At 30.4% G+C, this 16,665-nt stretch overlaps 2 protein-coding genes across 3 annotated transcripts; one reads left to right on the forward strand and one right to left on the reverse strand.

Moving 5' to 3' along the window:
- Window positions 1-6,707: 6,707 nt before the first annotated feature.
- Window positions 6,708-9,075, reverse strand: LOC123904330 (putative F-box/LRR-repeat protein 23). The gene is made up of 4 exons (XM_045954005.1): window positions 8,732-9,075; window positions 8,398-8,632; window positions 7,507-7,751; window positions 6,708-6,837 (listed from the first exon to the last, which is right to left on the reverse strand). Exons 1-4 carry the CDS (start codon window positions 9,073-9,075, stop codon window positions 6,708-6,710), a joined length of 954 nt encoding a protein of 317 aa, XP_045809961.1.
- A 2,079-nt stretch (window positions 9,076-11,154) lies between these two features.
- On the forward strand, window positions 11,155-11,980 carry LOC123903873. Of its 2 annotated transcripts, none has more exons than XM_045953553.1 (2): window positions 11,155-11,214; window positions 11,357-11,980. In XM_045953553.1, the coding sequence occupies exons 1-2, from the start codon at window positions 11,184-11,186 to the stop codon at window positions 11,845-11,847; spliced, it is 522 nt and encodes a 173-aa protein (XP_045809509.1). In that variant the 5' UTR covers window positions 11,155-11,183; the 3' UTR covers window positions 11,848-11,980. The 2 variants fall into 2 exon arrangements, with proteins under 2 accessions (XP_045809509.1, XP_045809508.1); XM_045953552.1 differs by having other exon boundaries at window positions 11,162-11,214; window positions 11,354-11,980.
- The last annotated feature ends 4,685 nt before the right edge of the window (window positions 11,981-16,665 follow it).

The raw sequence follows: 16,665 nt of genomic DNA on the forward strand, positions 1-16,665 counted from the left end.
TATTATGATTTATTTATTTTTGGATAAATTATGTTTTCCTTTCCTACAAAATTAGTGAATTTTTATTTTCATCTATATAAAAAAAAGGGTAAATGATCATTTACCCCCTGCAAAATAAGGAAATTTTCGTTTACCCCCTGCACAGATTTTTTTTCTGTTTACCCCCTTGCAAAAAATAGATTCTCTCATTTCGCCCCCTGGGTGTACAGCAGGACAAGTGACTGTGCAAATTTGCTGACGTGGCTTGTACACATGGAAAAAAATTATTTATATTTATTTTTAAATTCCACGTCAGATAATATTTTTTTCAAAAAAAAATTAAAAATTTTTTTTCCTACAAAATTAAAAAATGAATTTTGTTTTTTTTTTTCTTTCAAAATTTTAAAAAAAATTTCCCAGAAATAACTTTTTTTTTCGTACAAAATTATTGAGTATTTTTTTCCTAAAATAAAATAAAAAACGAATTTTCTTATTTTACTCCAAAAATAAAGATTTATTTTCAAATCTTTTTGAATTAAAAAAAACAGAATCTTCGCCGTAATCGTTTGCTTCCACCGTCATGATTGTATTTGTCGTCGTCTTCTTCAATCGCCGAAATCATCTTCTACATCATTATATTGTCTTCTACTTCTTTATAATTTTCTAGTTTTAGGACAAATGGTTTTGATAGAAGAGGAAAACACCAATAAAACTTGTTTTTCTATTTTATATTTTTTTTGAAAATCTTTTTCTATTTTTTTTAATTCAAAGAGAATAACAAAAAATAAAGTTTTGTTTTTAAAAAATAAAGATTATGTTTTTTTTAATTCAAAAAGTTTGAAAATAAATCTTTAAAATTTTTATTTCGGAAATAAACTTTATTTCGGAGTAAATCTTTATTTTGGGAGAAAAATAAGAAAATTCATTTTTTTTTTAATTTTGGGAGGAAATTTTTTTTTGTTGGAAAGTTTTTTAAAATCATTTGTATGAAAAAAAAATTAATTTTTTTTGTAGGAATTTTTTAAAAAATTTTTGGGGAAAAAACAGATTTTTTTTTATTTTGTAGGAAAAAAATTATTTTTTTTTTTTAAAAAAATATTATCTGACGTGGAATTTAAAAAATAAATATAAATGATTTTTTCCACATGTACAAGCCACGTCAACAGGTTTGCATAGTCACTTGTCCTGCTGTACACCCAGGGGGCGAAATGAGGGAATCTATTTTTTGCAAGGGGGTAAACAGAAAAAAAATCTGTGCAGGGGGGTAAATGAAAATTTGCTTATTTTGCAGGGGGTAAATGATCATTTACCCTAAAAAAAATTACTTGTTTTCATCTCTAAAAAAAAGTTCTTTTATTTTTAATCCCTAATGTTTAACATGATGTATAGACATAATATATACTTTTTTTTTTGACAAAATATACATGTTTTGAACATAGTTATAAAAATTTAAAAAATGGCTATAACACTGACTTTAAAATGAACAAAAATTAGTCATTATGACTAAAAACAAAACTTTTTTTTTTTAGGGATGAAAACTTTTTTATAGAGATGAAAATCAAAATTCGTTAATTTTGTAGGTACGGAAAACATAATTTAAACAAAAATTCTGAATGATTTGAACATTGTTTACCGGAAGTTCAATTATTTTAACTCCAATAATAAGAGAGCTATGAAGTTGATCAAATATAAAGGTTTGTAATATATTTATTTAGCATATAAAGTTTAAGCCAAATTTAGATATCGGAAGAATGATTCAGCTTCCAAATTGTACCATAGAACATCCAAATATATATATATATATATATATATAGGGGATAAAAAAAAAGTACTAGAGATCCCACAACTAAAACCAAAACAGCAGCCGTAAAAATATCAAAAGGAATGTCACATCAAGCACTTTCACTCCTCGTCGTTCACAAAGTTGAGGTACCCCTATAGAAAATACCAATATATAAGTTGCACATCACTAAAAAATGTGTTACCAAAACATTACCTGTAGAATATCTACAGTCGTGAACTTGTCCTTACTAGGTTCCAATTGAGCGAAACTGCGTAGCGTTATCCACAGCCGTGAACTTGTCCTTACTAGGTTCCAATTGAGCGAAACTGCGTAGCGTTAGTGACATCACTTCCTTGTCTAAGGACATTGGCTTTAGCAACTCCATAACACTCTTTTTACTAAAGTTAAAATAATTGAACTTACGGTAAACATAGTTCAAATCATTCAGAGTGTTGGTTTTGCAAAGGTTCTCAACAAAAATCTGCACTCGCTCTAATCACTCTGAGCGAGTGTAGGTTTTTGTTAGAGAACCTCTGCAAAACCAACTCTGAATGATTTGAACTGTGTTTACCGTAAGTTCAATTATTTTAACTTCAGTAAAATGAGTGTTATGGAGTTGCTAAAGCCAATGTCCTTAGACAAGGAAGTGATGTGCCTAGCGCTACGCAATTTCGCTCAATTGGAACCTAGTAAGAACAAGTTTCACGGCTGTGGATATTCTCCAGATAATGTTTTGAGTGACTGAATATGATAAAAGAGTAATGTTTTGGTAACACATTTTTTAATGATGTGCAACTTATATGTTAGTATTTTCTACAGTGGTACCTCAACTTTATGAACGACGAGGAGTGGCAGTGCTTGATGTGTCATTCCTTTTGGTATTTTTACCGCTGCTGTTTTGGTTTTAGTTGTGGGATCTCTGGTACTTTTTTTTTATCCTCTATATATATGGATGTTCTATGGTATAATTTGGAAGCTGAATCATTCTTCCGATATCTAAATTTGGCTTAAACTTTATATGCTAAATAAAGGGTAAATGATCATTTACCCCCCCGCAAAATAAGCAAATTTTTGTTTACCCCCCTATGCAGATTTTTTTTCTGTTTACCCCCTGCAAAAAATAGATTCACTCATTTTGCCCCCTGTGTGTACAGCATGACATGTGATTGTGCAAATTTGCTGACGTGGCTTGTACACGTGGAAAAAACATTTATATTTATTTTTAAATTCCACGTCAGATAATATTTTTTTCAAAAAAAAACTTTTCCTACAAAATTAATAAAACGAATTTTTTTTCCAAAATTAAAATAAAATCCTACGGATAAAATTTTTTTCCCTACAAAATTTTAAAAAATTCCTACAAATAGTTTTTTTCGTACAAAATTATTATTTTTTTCCTTAAATAAAAAAAACGAATTTTCATATTTTTCTCCCAAATAAAGTTTATTTTCAAAATAAAGTTTTTAAAAATTTATTTTCAAATCTTTTTGGTTTAAAAAAACAGAATCTTCGCCGGTTTGCTTCCACCGTCGTGATCATATTTGTCGTCGTCTTCTTCAATCATCGGAATCGTCTTCTGCTTCTTCTATTTTTCTAGTTCTAGGGCAAATGATTTTGGTATAAGAGGAAAACACGAATAAAACTTCTTTTTCTATTTTGTTTAATTCAAAGAGATTAACAAAAAAATAATGTTTTGTTTTTAAAAAATAAAGATCATGTTTTTTTTAATTCAAAAAGATTTGAAAATAAATCTTTAAAATTTTTATTTTGAAAATAAACTTTATTTTGGAGTATATATTTATTTTGGGAGCAAAATAAGAAAATTCTTTTTTTTTTGTTGGAAATTTTTTTAAATTCTTTGTAGGAAAAAAAAAATTATTTTTTTTGCAGGAAATTTTTTAAAAAATTTTGTAGGAATAAAAATTTATTTGTAGGATTTTTTTGGGAAAAAAAGAAAATCCAGTTTTTTATTTTGTAGGAATTTTTTTTTAAAAAAATATATTATCTGACGTGGAATTTAAAAAATAAATATTAATTATTTTTTTCACGTGTACAAGCCATGTCAGCAGATTTGCACATTCACATGTCTTGCTGTACACACGGGGGACAAAATGAGTGAATCTATTTTTTGCAGGGGGGTAAACAGAAAAAAAAATCTGCATAGGGGGATAAACGAAAATTTGCTTATTTTGCAGGGGGATAAATGATCATTTACCCCTAAATAAATATATTACAAACCTTTATATTTGATCAACAGCTAAAGACTAGTCATTCTTCTTTTCTTCAAGTGAAGTAACATGTTGCATGAGTTCATTTGTTGCCATGTTTGTTTTCTTTATATGATTCTCTCTCTCAAACTTCTAAATGATTCTTGTTCATAAATTTTTGTTTCCATGTTTGCTTTTAGTTCATGCTCCAATACAAAAACATGTAGTTGCAAATAATATATCTATTTTATTTTCTTCCACTTCTAACTTATGATTCAAGCTATCTTTCTCTTGCTTGAGGCTTTCACTAAAATCTACTTGTGTAAGTAGTGATTTTTCGAGTGCTTTTCGCATTACACGATTTTCTTCGAGATCATTTCTCAAACTTTCGCCCAACGATTTCCACATTTGTAATTCGAAATCTATTTCACTTATTTCACATGTTCTCCCATCCAATTCAATGTTGGTTCGACACTTTGTCGGTTCTTCAAGCATTAGGTAGTTGCGTTAACTATATACCGATTGTTGTAATTCATTGTGTTCATAAATCCATTCTTTTAAGACTAGTATCATAACATCACATACGCTCGCTCGTCATTCAACATCATCATCTCAATATTAAAAGAATCAGAACATTCCAACTTCGTCTCAAGCTTTTCTATTGTAGCTTTAGTTTCTAACGCATACCGATAATTTTCGATATTTTCTGAAATTTGTTCTAGCTTAAAACTCCACCCAACTTTTCTAGTTTGAAAAATTGAGACACACTCTATGCGAGTTTGTTCCAAACTAAGATTTGATCGCAATGTCGAAAGAGAATATATATGAAGCTTTCGCTTCTTGAGATTCTTGAAGTTCTCTTAAAGACTTCCTTAGTTGATGATTTTCTTGCTCTAACTTTTCATTTGAGTATTGTAATGCATGTGTAAGATCTTCAATATCTTTGTCATTCTGAGAATTTAAAAAAATACAAATTGTAATTTCAAGTCTAAAACTTCAACTTCCAAAGACTTTCTATGGCTTTTCTCAAAAACAAAAAAAAAAAACTTTCTATGGCTTTCTTCATGTGCAAGTAATTGTTTACACATTTGCAATTGATATTGTAGATCTTGTGATATTATAACTTGAGAATCTAACTTTGATTTCAATATGAAAGTTTCATGAAGCAATGTAGATTTTTCCAAATCACATTCCTTTGTACATGTCTTAAATTGTTTTAACTGGTCATTAGTTTGGTGTTGCTCCCTACGCTCCACTAGACTCAAATTTGCAATACATATCGAAACATTATCACAATTGCAAGTTCCACTGTTTGCGAAAACTTTTTCTCGAAAATAAGTGAAAATAAACATTTAATGTTACTCAATTTTTTTCATATACCTTTCATTATTGTAATTATCATATTTTATTTTATCGTTACATCTTACGGCTAATTAGACTCGTTCACCGTCGGGGTCGAAGTTCTAGTTATAAAATACGTATATACTCCCTCCGGTCCTATATATAAGAAAAATTTCGAGAACCGAAGGGAGTACTATCTTTATTAATTAAATAAAATGACCTGGAAAAAGTGTTGGTGTGAATCATATATTGCATTGCATGTATCTCCCTCATTTCGTTTAGCCTCTGTTCCCCAATTTGTTTCACCAAAAAAAATACATATGACCAATAAAAATGTTTTAAAATTGAAGAAATCATCGTATAATTTTTTTCTTTTGGGTGTCAATCACCTGTGATTCTTAGGGAAGGAGTCTTGGTATTATAAAGTTTATCTGCAAGGTTAGTAAAATCTGACAAAAAAACGTAAATATATAAATTAAAAAATAAACTTGATTCCTGCTATAATATATCTTTAATTTGGATTTCGATAATTTCTTTCAACTTTTTCGTGATATTTCTCTTTTTTGTGTGTAAAATAGTCTAGTGGCTAAAATTTCACTTTTTAAAGTGAAACAATGAGAGTATCAGGGTTCGAACCCCGGTCCCTGTATTTTAGATGCAATGTCCCTACCAACCGAATTATTTTCAAGTTGACTTCCTGCAACATTTCCTGCATAATTTCCTGCTTTCTTGTATTCCAAGCAATCTTGCTTCTGAGTTGATTTCTCTTGATTTATTGTTTAAAAATCTCTAAAATAAGTCTAATGTTCTTCAAATAAGCATGGATTATGAGAGTGTGACGATACGTCATCAGTAACTAACAACATTGTTGATGAAATAAATGACTACTCTTAGGGTCACGATCTGAGACAATACTCTTTCTTAAGTATCCCATGTAGCTTGCAAACCATGTTGACAAATAATTCTAGGACATGTAAGGGTTAAAGTGGGAGGGAAGAGCACGGGCCAAGATGTATACCCTTTGAAAATCGATTAACCAAATCGAGCAAAATGTGTTCCCACAAATTTGATGGAATTGGAAGGGGAAAGATTTCGCTAATTTGATTATATCCTAATAGTTGCTGGTATTCTGCAGGGCCTGCTGTGAATGTGTGATGTTATCTATTTTATGCTGTGATATAATTATGCTCAAGGGTTGGTCCTTGTGTTTTACAGTCGTAGTTGAGTAGATGAATATCATGTATAAAATTCCTTCAAGGATCATTGTCAGAATGATCACTGTCATCAGAATTTTCTATTGAGAAAGCAAGCCAAGAATACGATAAAAATAACCTCGTTTGTCATCATCGCTTATAGTACCACATTCAGAATCATCATTATCATTAAATATAAAAACATCAATCCTCATAACCAGACCAATTCGAATTTTCACTACAAATGTCCCAATCAGAGTCAGAAGAATAACAATCTTGAATTGGAAGTCTAAAATCTTTAATTTGTTCGCGGCACCTTTTCTCTAAACTTTCACTAAAATAAAAACAACCACATCCACTCATGTCAAAAGACTCAATTTGGCACCTTTGTATTCTCATCTTGTGCTTCCTTTGCAGCAATTGAACAAGATGCCATCATCATATATGCAAACGTTGCAAGCCAGCAGTTGTATAAATTGTTTCAGGAAATAATAGTATTGCTATAACCTTTTATACACATCTAACAGTGAAGATCGAAGACTAAACGTTATGAATGTGAAACAGTTTCCAATACATTTTGGAAAAAGACAGTATTTATCATGCGTGTATCTCAATAAACATGGGGAGGTACGTACAACTATTTTTTGAAGTAATCGTTTCCATTTTTTTAACGCACCTTGACAGAAGTTAAAAACAGGGGAGGTATGTGTCTTTTGAAAAAATAGAGGGGTTGTGAGTGACATATAGGTAAAGTTGTATTTTTCCCTTAAGAAATGATATAACTAAATAAATTGTTATGATTTCAGTAAAAATATAACTCAACAATTAAAACATTGATAATCAAATTCGATTTGATTAATAATTAAGCATGAGTACAAAGTTCAAAAGGGAATCAAAATACAAAAACACAACTAGAAAAGAAAACATTTGGCGACAAATTTCTTTTCAATGATCACTATCCACGAATGCCAAGAAATCGATAATGGAATTCGTGTGTCAATACCAGTAATAATAGTCATCATCAGAAGAAGAGTAGTCAGGTAGTATTGGAACTCCAAAATCTTTAATTTGCTCACGGCCCCTTTTCTCCAAACTATCACTCAAATGCACATAGAGACACCTTGTCAAATCAAGAGATTCGAGAAGAGGACATCCATCAAGAATGGCAAGAACCCCATCATTACTAAGAACATTTCCAGAAATTTTAAGGTGAAGTAACCTAGGCATTGTTTTGGCAATAGCAAATGCCTAATCATTAATCTTTATTTGCCCCTCAACTAACCTAGGCATTTCTGTTGCTGGAATATAAGAGGACGCCATCATGCAAAAGAAACAAGAGATTGTATAATTTGATATGTATTGTAAATATTTATAAATAATTTGATATGTAACGTTTTGAGAGTGAAATGTAGAGTTTCCAAACAACATTGGATAATGTAGAGAAATCATAAAATTATTAAAATAGAGAATTTAATAACAAATTCAACCAAATATAGTCCCAATGTCATATAGTCTGGAAAACACTCTCTCACATTAGCTTTTGAATCTCATGAAGGATGCTAAAAAATTAATGTGAATAACCTCATTCATCATCATCTGAATCATAAGGATAATAGATATCCTCATCTGTTAGAGAATCACCATAAGAAATATTATCATCATCATCATCAGAATTGAAGGAGTATTCACTATACTGAATTGGCAGACGCAGAAATTTGATTTGCTTATGGCACCTTCTCCCCAATCTTCCAGTCAAATTAAGATTAAAACAAGCTTCAATTTCAAGCGATTCAAGAAGAGGACATGCGTCTAGAATTGCAACCAATCCATCATTAGTAAGCTTGTTTGCTTCAATATTAAGATGGCGTAATCCGGGCATTGTTTCTGCAATAACAAATGCCCCAATATTCTCACTACCATAACCAAAATGTTCACACAACATTCTTGCAAATGTGAGAGATTTCAAACGAGGACAACATCGGCCAAGGGCTTCAAGAGAATCTTCATTTAGCATGTTAAATGAAATGTCAACCTCCTCTAATAGTGGAAGGTTTCTCACAGCTAAACTTAATCCTTCATCTGAAATTCGCCGGCAATATACTAATCGCATGCATCGTAGGTTATTCGCACTGCAAAATTGTAAAAAAAATACATATAATAAATAGTACCATTACTGAGCAACAAAACATGATAAAAATGAATAACAACTGATAATAAAATATAATTACTTGATAGCTATGCATTCAAGGACATCATTGGAGCCAAAAAACTGAATATCAATATCTTCCAGATGACCGCAACTTCGTTCAATAGCATAACAACAAATCTTAACCAATTCCAAATGTTTATGTTGTAGATGGTGGAGATTGGTCATGCGAATGGTACGCCACATGAGTGGATCCTTGCAAATATTCCACCATAAAGGACACACATGACATGCAATTGTAACAATTTCAATGGTATCAAGACGCTGAAGAATGTTTGTTGTGATGTCTCTAGGAAGTTCAAGCCAATTTGGTACGGTTGTGTTCTCAGCTTCTGCTTTCATTGAAGAAAGGGAACAAGATGCCATTTTCAGATTGTTAGTATGAAATTGATTCCCACAGTAGACCCTTTTTTTATAGACACTGATAGTGTAACATTGCTTAAAAAAAGTACTAAAATACTGCAAGTTTCCCGCGTGAGAGGGACATTAAGTGGGGAACCTAAATACTGTATTTTAAATTTGAAAGAGAAACACCAGAGGCTATGAATAAAAACCGTTGTTTCCAATGATGGTAAAAATCTGTTGCTCTCTGTTTCTAATAAATGTTTCTTGAATTTGTTGAAAAGGATTATTAAAAAAAAAAAAACTGAATTCAAAATAAAGAATTGAAAAAAATACTATAAGACCTCTTTAAAAAAATTACGGAGATTAGAAAAGGACTAATCAATTACTAATTACAAGAATATATATATATAGTTACTTATTTTGCTTGTGATGTGTCACATAAGGCGTGGTGTGGTATTCTACAATGGTTAGGGGGATGCAGAGTGTTCTACTACATAATAATTAGGTTGTTCATACCAATTATTTTAGCAGATTACAGGTTTCTTTTTTAAAGTATAAGAATTGATTTCAAGTTATTTGGTTGGCGACTATGTAGGGATGATATGGAGGGCTGGTAACAATAAAGCTTTTGAGTGAAATGTTAAACAATGCAATTCACTGAATTATTCATCATAAATTGTTCACAATGTTTCACTTGACTTAATTGTGTTGTAAAAGAAAACGAAAAATCGAGACGTACATGTGTTGGATTAGGATCACCTGCGGTTGCAATACAACTGCAGGAAAATACAGTGGAGCAATTTTTTTATTATTATTTAAATAAATAATAAAATAAATAAAAAAAGGGCCTACAGCATTGTCATGCTTTTAATTATCAACAGCAGACAATCCAAACTCGTACATTTTATACTTCTGAAAATAATTTGATATCATATCATGAAAAGCAACATTTTCTGCATAATATCCTGCTTTCTTGTATTCCAAACAATCTTACTTCTGAGTTGATTTCTCTTGATTTATTGCTTAAAAACCTCTAAAATAAGTCTAATGTTCCTCAAATAAGCATAGATTATGAGAGTGTGACGATACGTCATCAGAGTCCTGATATTATAAAGTTTAGCTGCAAGGTTAGTAAAATCTGACAAAAAAACGTAAATATATAAATTAAAAAATAAACTTGATTCCTGCTATAATATATCTTTAATTTGGATTTCGATAATTTCTTTCCACTTTTTCGTGATATTTCTCTTTTTTGTGTGTAAAATAGTCTAGTGGCTAAAATTTCACTTTTTAAAGTGAAACAGTGATAATATCAGGGTTCGAACCCCCGACCCCTGTATTTTAGATGCAATGTCCCTACCAACCGAATTATTTTCAAGTTGACTTCTCTATATTTCTCTTCTAACTCTCTCTCATCTCACTCTCTCTCCTCATCGTAAATTAATTTCACTTTGCTAGTGTTAACACTATAAAACGTTTCGTAAAAAAAAAAAACTATGAAACGTAGAAGACCAACTCGGAACAAAGAAACTAAAAAAGTTAAAAAAAACTACTCTCTCCGTCATATTTATAAGCAAATTTTACTTTTTTGGTATATTGAAAAATGAATGTATATGACCAGAGAAAGTAAAATATTGCTTAAAATTAAGATAAGGGGAGCAGCTAATTTTGCATATTTTCAAACAAAATAAATTATAATGTTTATAATAAACTGAAGAAAAGGGTACACATCTAATAGAGATACATCAAACATGTGCACATTCTTCCCTGTTTTTGTTTGATTGTGCTTAAAGGAGAACCCAACTATGACTTATTTCTTCCACGTAAAAGTAAAGCAAAATTTTGAATTAACTTTGCAAAATTAATTGTGTCCCCTCATTATCATTCATGCAAAGTGAAATCAATGATAAACGACTAAGAGCTATTTGGTGTCTAAATTTGTAGTAGCCAACTGAAACATCTCTTATTGTCACATTTTCTCTAAACACACTATGTTATGTCCTATTCCTTACATAGTGTCTAAGGACCCATCTCAATATGTCCTAATCACATTGCTAGTGTATAAATTATACATATTCTATGACTACACAAAATAATCTAACTATACATTATTATACATTAATAAAAACATGGATCATCATGGAATATTTTGCACCAAAGGTAAAATTCTAAGTTTATTTTTTATATCTATATAGTAATCAATTAAGTTCTTTATTTTCATGCCTCAAAGTTTTGGTAACAAAAGTTTTTTTTTTTTTTTTTTTTTTTTTTTTTTTTTTTTTTTTTTTTACGTTTGTAGTAGATATGTCACATAAAAATGTTCTTGAGGTTCCTATTTCAGCAGAGGAATTGAAGATACGAAGTGAGCTTGCAATAAAGATTGAAAGGGATTTAGAAAATGAGATTAAGGAAGGTTTATGCAATCTCGCTCGTCGATTGCACCGAATTTTTCAGCAGAGGAAGTTGAGGGAAGCAAAAGAAGAAGCATGTAAGGTAGATAACAAAATTAGAGAACTTTCTGAAGTGATTATAAGAATAAGAATTGAAGGGGGGACTAAAATTGAGATTAAGGAAGTTAAGAAAGAAGCAAATGAAAAAGGTGGTAATTTTGGACAGAAAAAATGTTTGAAAGAAGTGAAGAAAATTGATTGGGAGAAAAGTTTGAGAAAAGGTTCAAGTCCTGTTTGTGTAAAAGGATCATATGTTAAATCAAAGCAGAAGGATAGAATGATGATGAGGGGAAAGAATGGAAGTGAGGATAAGAAGCTAATTCAATTGGTGTGGAAGGTTTAAATCTCAATTTCTTTGGTTTGTTTGTTTGTTTGTTTTTTTTTGCCTTTTCATCATTGGATTTTTTTTCTTTTTCTTGATTTGCATTGTATGAAAGTATAGAAATAAATGGATTGAAGGCTTGAAAGTTGTTTCCATGAAATTTGAGATTACAAAGCAGAAAAAATTCTCTTTAGGCCCTTTGAAATGCTCTAAAACCTTCTCAAAAAAAAAATAAAAAAAATAATGTAAGAAGTATTTATATCATATATTAGGCATATGCAACTTTTTCTTTTCTTTTTTGAAAAAAACAAACTTAGTGCATTTCATTCATAATAATAATTTCAATATAGGTATAAACAACTTTAGCAAACTTATTTTATTGGCTTAAATATAGTTATAATCTTTTCATTTTTATTTTTTTAAAATTTTGATTCCCCTATTTTAAAAATTACAATATTTTGGTCCCTTTATTTGGGTTCAAATTTGACCACGTGGCAAAATAACATTATATTGTCTCTATTTGATGAGTTAAATAATATAATTTATGCTAAAAAAAAGAGAAGTTTTCATCATCCCCTATTTTGAGTAGTTCTAATTTTTTTTTCTAGTAGTTTAATGGTTAGATTTCCACCCTTAAAAGAAAATAAGTAGAGTGTCCGAAGTTCGAATCCCGGCTCCTGCATATAAAATGCAATATTTTTATTAACTGAGTTAGGTTCATCATGACAGTAGCTCTAAATTTTTGCTATTATTAAAATGATTTTAAATAAACAAACCATTTTCTATGTATTTTATATTTTTTAAAATTAATCTATTAAGTTATGAAATATTATAATATTTTTTATAAAGTATAACAAACACACCCTATAATAATGACAGAAAAGAAATTCCAAACATTATCCAACATTTAGGGATCATCGTATCCGAACTAATCTAAAAGTAAAATCGCAAATCGAACCAAACCAAACCGCATTTGGTTTGGATGTATTTGGATGACTTTCTTACTGAACCGCAAACCGTAAAAACCGCATTAAGTTACTATTATATATTTATATTCTAATATACATAGCCCAATTACAAAGTCAGTTGACCAAATCAATGGAACTTCAAGTTGTTTTTATTTTTCGTACTGTAATGTTATTTTGGTGTTATAATGTTATTTTAGATTAACAACTTTTATCGGTATTGTGATGTTATTTTGGAAATTCAAGTTTTTTTTTTTTTTTATATTAAAATTGTAAGATACTATAATTTTATTTTAGATAAACAATTTTTATTGGTACTACAATGTTATTTGGAACTTCAAGTTTTTTTTTCTTTTAAGTTTAAAATTTTTCGGTACGAAAACGTTATGCTGTAAACCGCACCAACCGAACCAATCCAAACCGCATTGGTTTGGTTTGGTTTGGATGACTTTTTAAAAATCAACCGAACCAAATCGAACCGCATGCATATTTATCTCGCGATTAGGATGACTTTTATGCTCATAACTGAACCAAACCACACCGCGATCACCCCTACCAACATTGTTGAAGTTTTCTCTCCCGACCCCCCGCCTTTCTTTTATACCCCCCAAAAATCTCATTTTGCCCCTTGCGGTTTGAAAAAATTTGGCCAACTTATTTCGGTTTCTACGAACCGAAATTTTTAAACATGGAAAAAAAATTCAGTTTATATAAACCGAAATAACATAAATTTACCCCCCAAAAAGAAGAAAGATTTATGTGAAAATTTATGTAGAGCTACCTATGGTAAATTTAGCATATCTCTCTGAATATAAGCCGTATGCTAATGATTTTTAATCTAGTGTAAAGAAGACAAAATTTACTACAAGATTGACACCGGAATTGTTAAATGTCATTAAGTATAGTATGAGACAATCTACTTACAAGTTTCTGAAAAGTTTCTGCTTTGTTTCTGTACCAGTACCCATTATTTGGTCAAACTGAACCAATTTCATAGTTAACCTTCAAAAAAAAAATTATATTTGTATTCTTGACACCCTAAGCTTTCCAACGAGTGGTCGTTTACTCAAATCGGACATCGTTTAGTATTTCAAATAAATTGTGGAAGTTGAGGGTCTCATGCAGAATTTATGCAGGAAATCTGGAAAAAAAATTTGGAACACAATATTTCGGTTTATATTAACCGAAATCTTTTAGCATGACAAAAAAATTCGGTTCGTATAAACCGTACCCCAAGAGCAAAAATAGAAATTCAGGGGATAGAAAAGAAATGTGGGAGGTTGGGAGAGAAAACTTCAACATTGTTTTCAAAGACTTGGGATTTTATGGCACTAGCGGGCCAAGGAATGGTATACACAAGCATCTTTGCAGACAACATTTTGAATAGTGAGACTTTCTTTTCACACCCCCGTGACACTCACACACCCTCTCACCCTCTGACCTTTCTAATTTACTCCTCGCTACTTTGGAGTGAGCGTGTAAAATGACAAAAAATTAAAATCCACTATTCGCATGCTACACTGCGAACGGTGTTCGCATCCCACATAGCAAAACTGTTGGCAGTAAAAAAAAGGTCTACCATGCAGTCAATGGTCATGTGGCCAAATGTTATTGGCCACGTGGGAGGCAATGATGTGGCTACAGCCAATCACATCGCTTCAAAAATTCTATAAAAAGGGAGGAGACTATTGTGTGAAACATTCACACCATAGCTTTCATTCTCTCCCTCCTTCGTTCTATCATTCTTGTAGTTTTTTTTAAAAAAAAAATATTGTTTTTAATTTTAAATAATTTCGTCTAAACGACTGCATAGTCCGTCGTCAGTTACTTAAGGAATGAATGTAATGACTAGGAGTCATTATAACCGCAAACTTAAATTGTTACTTGTCCTCAAGAAACACATTTCTCAATTGAACAATCACAAATGGTTTACAACTTTCTTACACAACTTCAAATACAATCAACTTGAAAGTTCCTTTAAACACTTCAATGATCAAACCTTCAATGCAACTTTTCTTCACAATGACTTCAATAGAGATAAACTCAAAAATTATTCATAATATTTTACCAAGCTCAATAATCACTTCACAGACTCACTTTCTCTCACCGTTTAATCGGTTATTCACTCAATCAACACAAACAAAACCATTCTACCATAAACTTGCAAGAATTCTAAAAATCGATCAATTAATCAACATGTAACAAAAAATACACACTTTTTTTAAGATCTTAAAGGTTATAGTTTGACTTAGGTTAAGGGTGTGGATGTTTTTGAATAGTAGGTTAAAAACTTGGAGTTAAAGCACAAAACCTTGTTTTAACAAAATAAATTGAATATATTCCACCATTCAAAAGTACTAGAGAATAATTTATTTAAATTTCAATTTTTCGAAGGATATATACATGCATTCTTATACATTTTTCTTTTCTTTCTTTCTTTCTTTCTCTCTTTATTTTTTTTTTGTTTGAAGAAGTCAATTTTTTTAAATATACAAATTTTTGGTTTCTTTTTCAATGCAAACTTTTCAACTACCATAAACTTTATGTTATCTGGTACCTCAACCCCAAACTAATTAGAAAGTTGCAAGTTCCAAAAGTAATCCCAAATTTAACACGAATATTTGTAAGTCAACTGAACTCCAATAAATTTGAATTTTTTTTTTCTTTTAACTCAAAGGGTTAATAGACAAACAAATAACATAAGGCTTAAAGGGAGTTAAGCAAAGGATAGAATCATGAAAATGTGGCTTCAAAGGCTAAAGGTACCAACAAACATTGCCTCAGTGTATAAATCATTATCATCACTGTTAATCAATAGAAAAAAATCAGCGCAAGTTCCAGAGAATTAACACAAGTATTGATACTCACATAGCATAGATAGTAATGTGGTGTATCATTAATTAAATGTGTTAGAATAGAAAATATTATATTATTATTTGTTGAGAAAATATCTTTATGATTAAGTTTTTTTATTATTAACCCTATAATTAAGGGATTTAGTTTAGATTTAAATATATTCACTTGGTTATAAATACCAAGGTAGTCATGACCCATACTAGGGTGTGGTTATGGTGCATAAGCCCAAACTTATGCACCATGCATAAACTTGCTTCCTACACCCACCATATTTGCTTCCTACACCAAAAGTCAACCAAAGGTTAACCCAAGCCCAAAATTAGGCAATCAATTACTCGCGCGCCCCCATATACTACCCCATTACTTGCGCCCCCCTTTTTGCTTAGCGCACCCCCAATTTTTTTTTCCTTTTTCTTCTAAATTTCTTGTGAGCCCCCCAATTTTTTTTCCTCCCCTAGATTTCTAGCGCGCCCCCAATTTTTTTCCCTCCTCCAAACTTCTAACGCACCCCCCCCAAATTTCTAGCGCGCCCCCCGTTTCCAATTAAATAATAACTTTTGTTCCTTTGAAGTATATATTATAAAAATCCATTTTTAATTAATTTTCGTCATACACCCCTCGAAGCCCAACATAATAACGAATGGTTCATGTATATATAAAGCATACTTGTCAAACATACAATTTAATTTTAAGTTTTATCAATCATAATCACAATATAAATAAAATTTCATATATATATATATATATATATATATATATATATATATATATATATATATATATATATATATATATATATATATATATATATATATATATATATATATATATCGATTTTTCTTTACAATAAAAAAATGATCGAATCCAATATCTCATGCATACCATCCAATTTTTTTTCAACTAAACTAACTCTAATTGCTTTATATGATTTTTTGCTTTATGTAGCATGGTTTTGTAAAATGGTTATGTGATGTTTTACTTAATAACAATGGTTTCAATGTATAACATATTGGCACTA

The sequence above is a fragment of the Trifolium pratense genome, linkage group LG2 (genome assembly GCF_020283565.1).
Source record: "Trifolium pratense cultivar HEN17-A07 linkage group LG2, ARS_RC_1.1, whole genome shotgun sequence".
Lineage (NCBI taxonomy): Eukaryota > Viridiplantae > Streptophyta > Magnoliopsida > Fabales > Fabaceae > Trifolium > Trifolium pratense.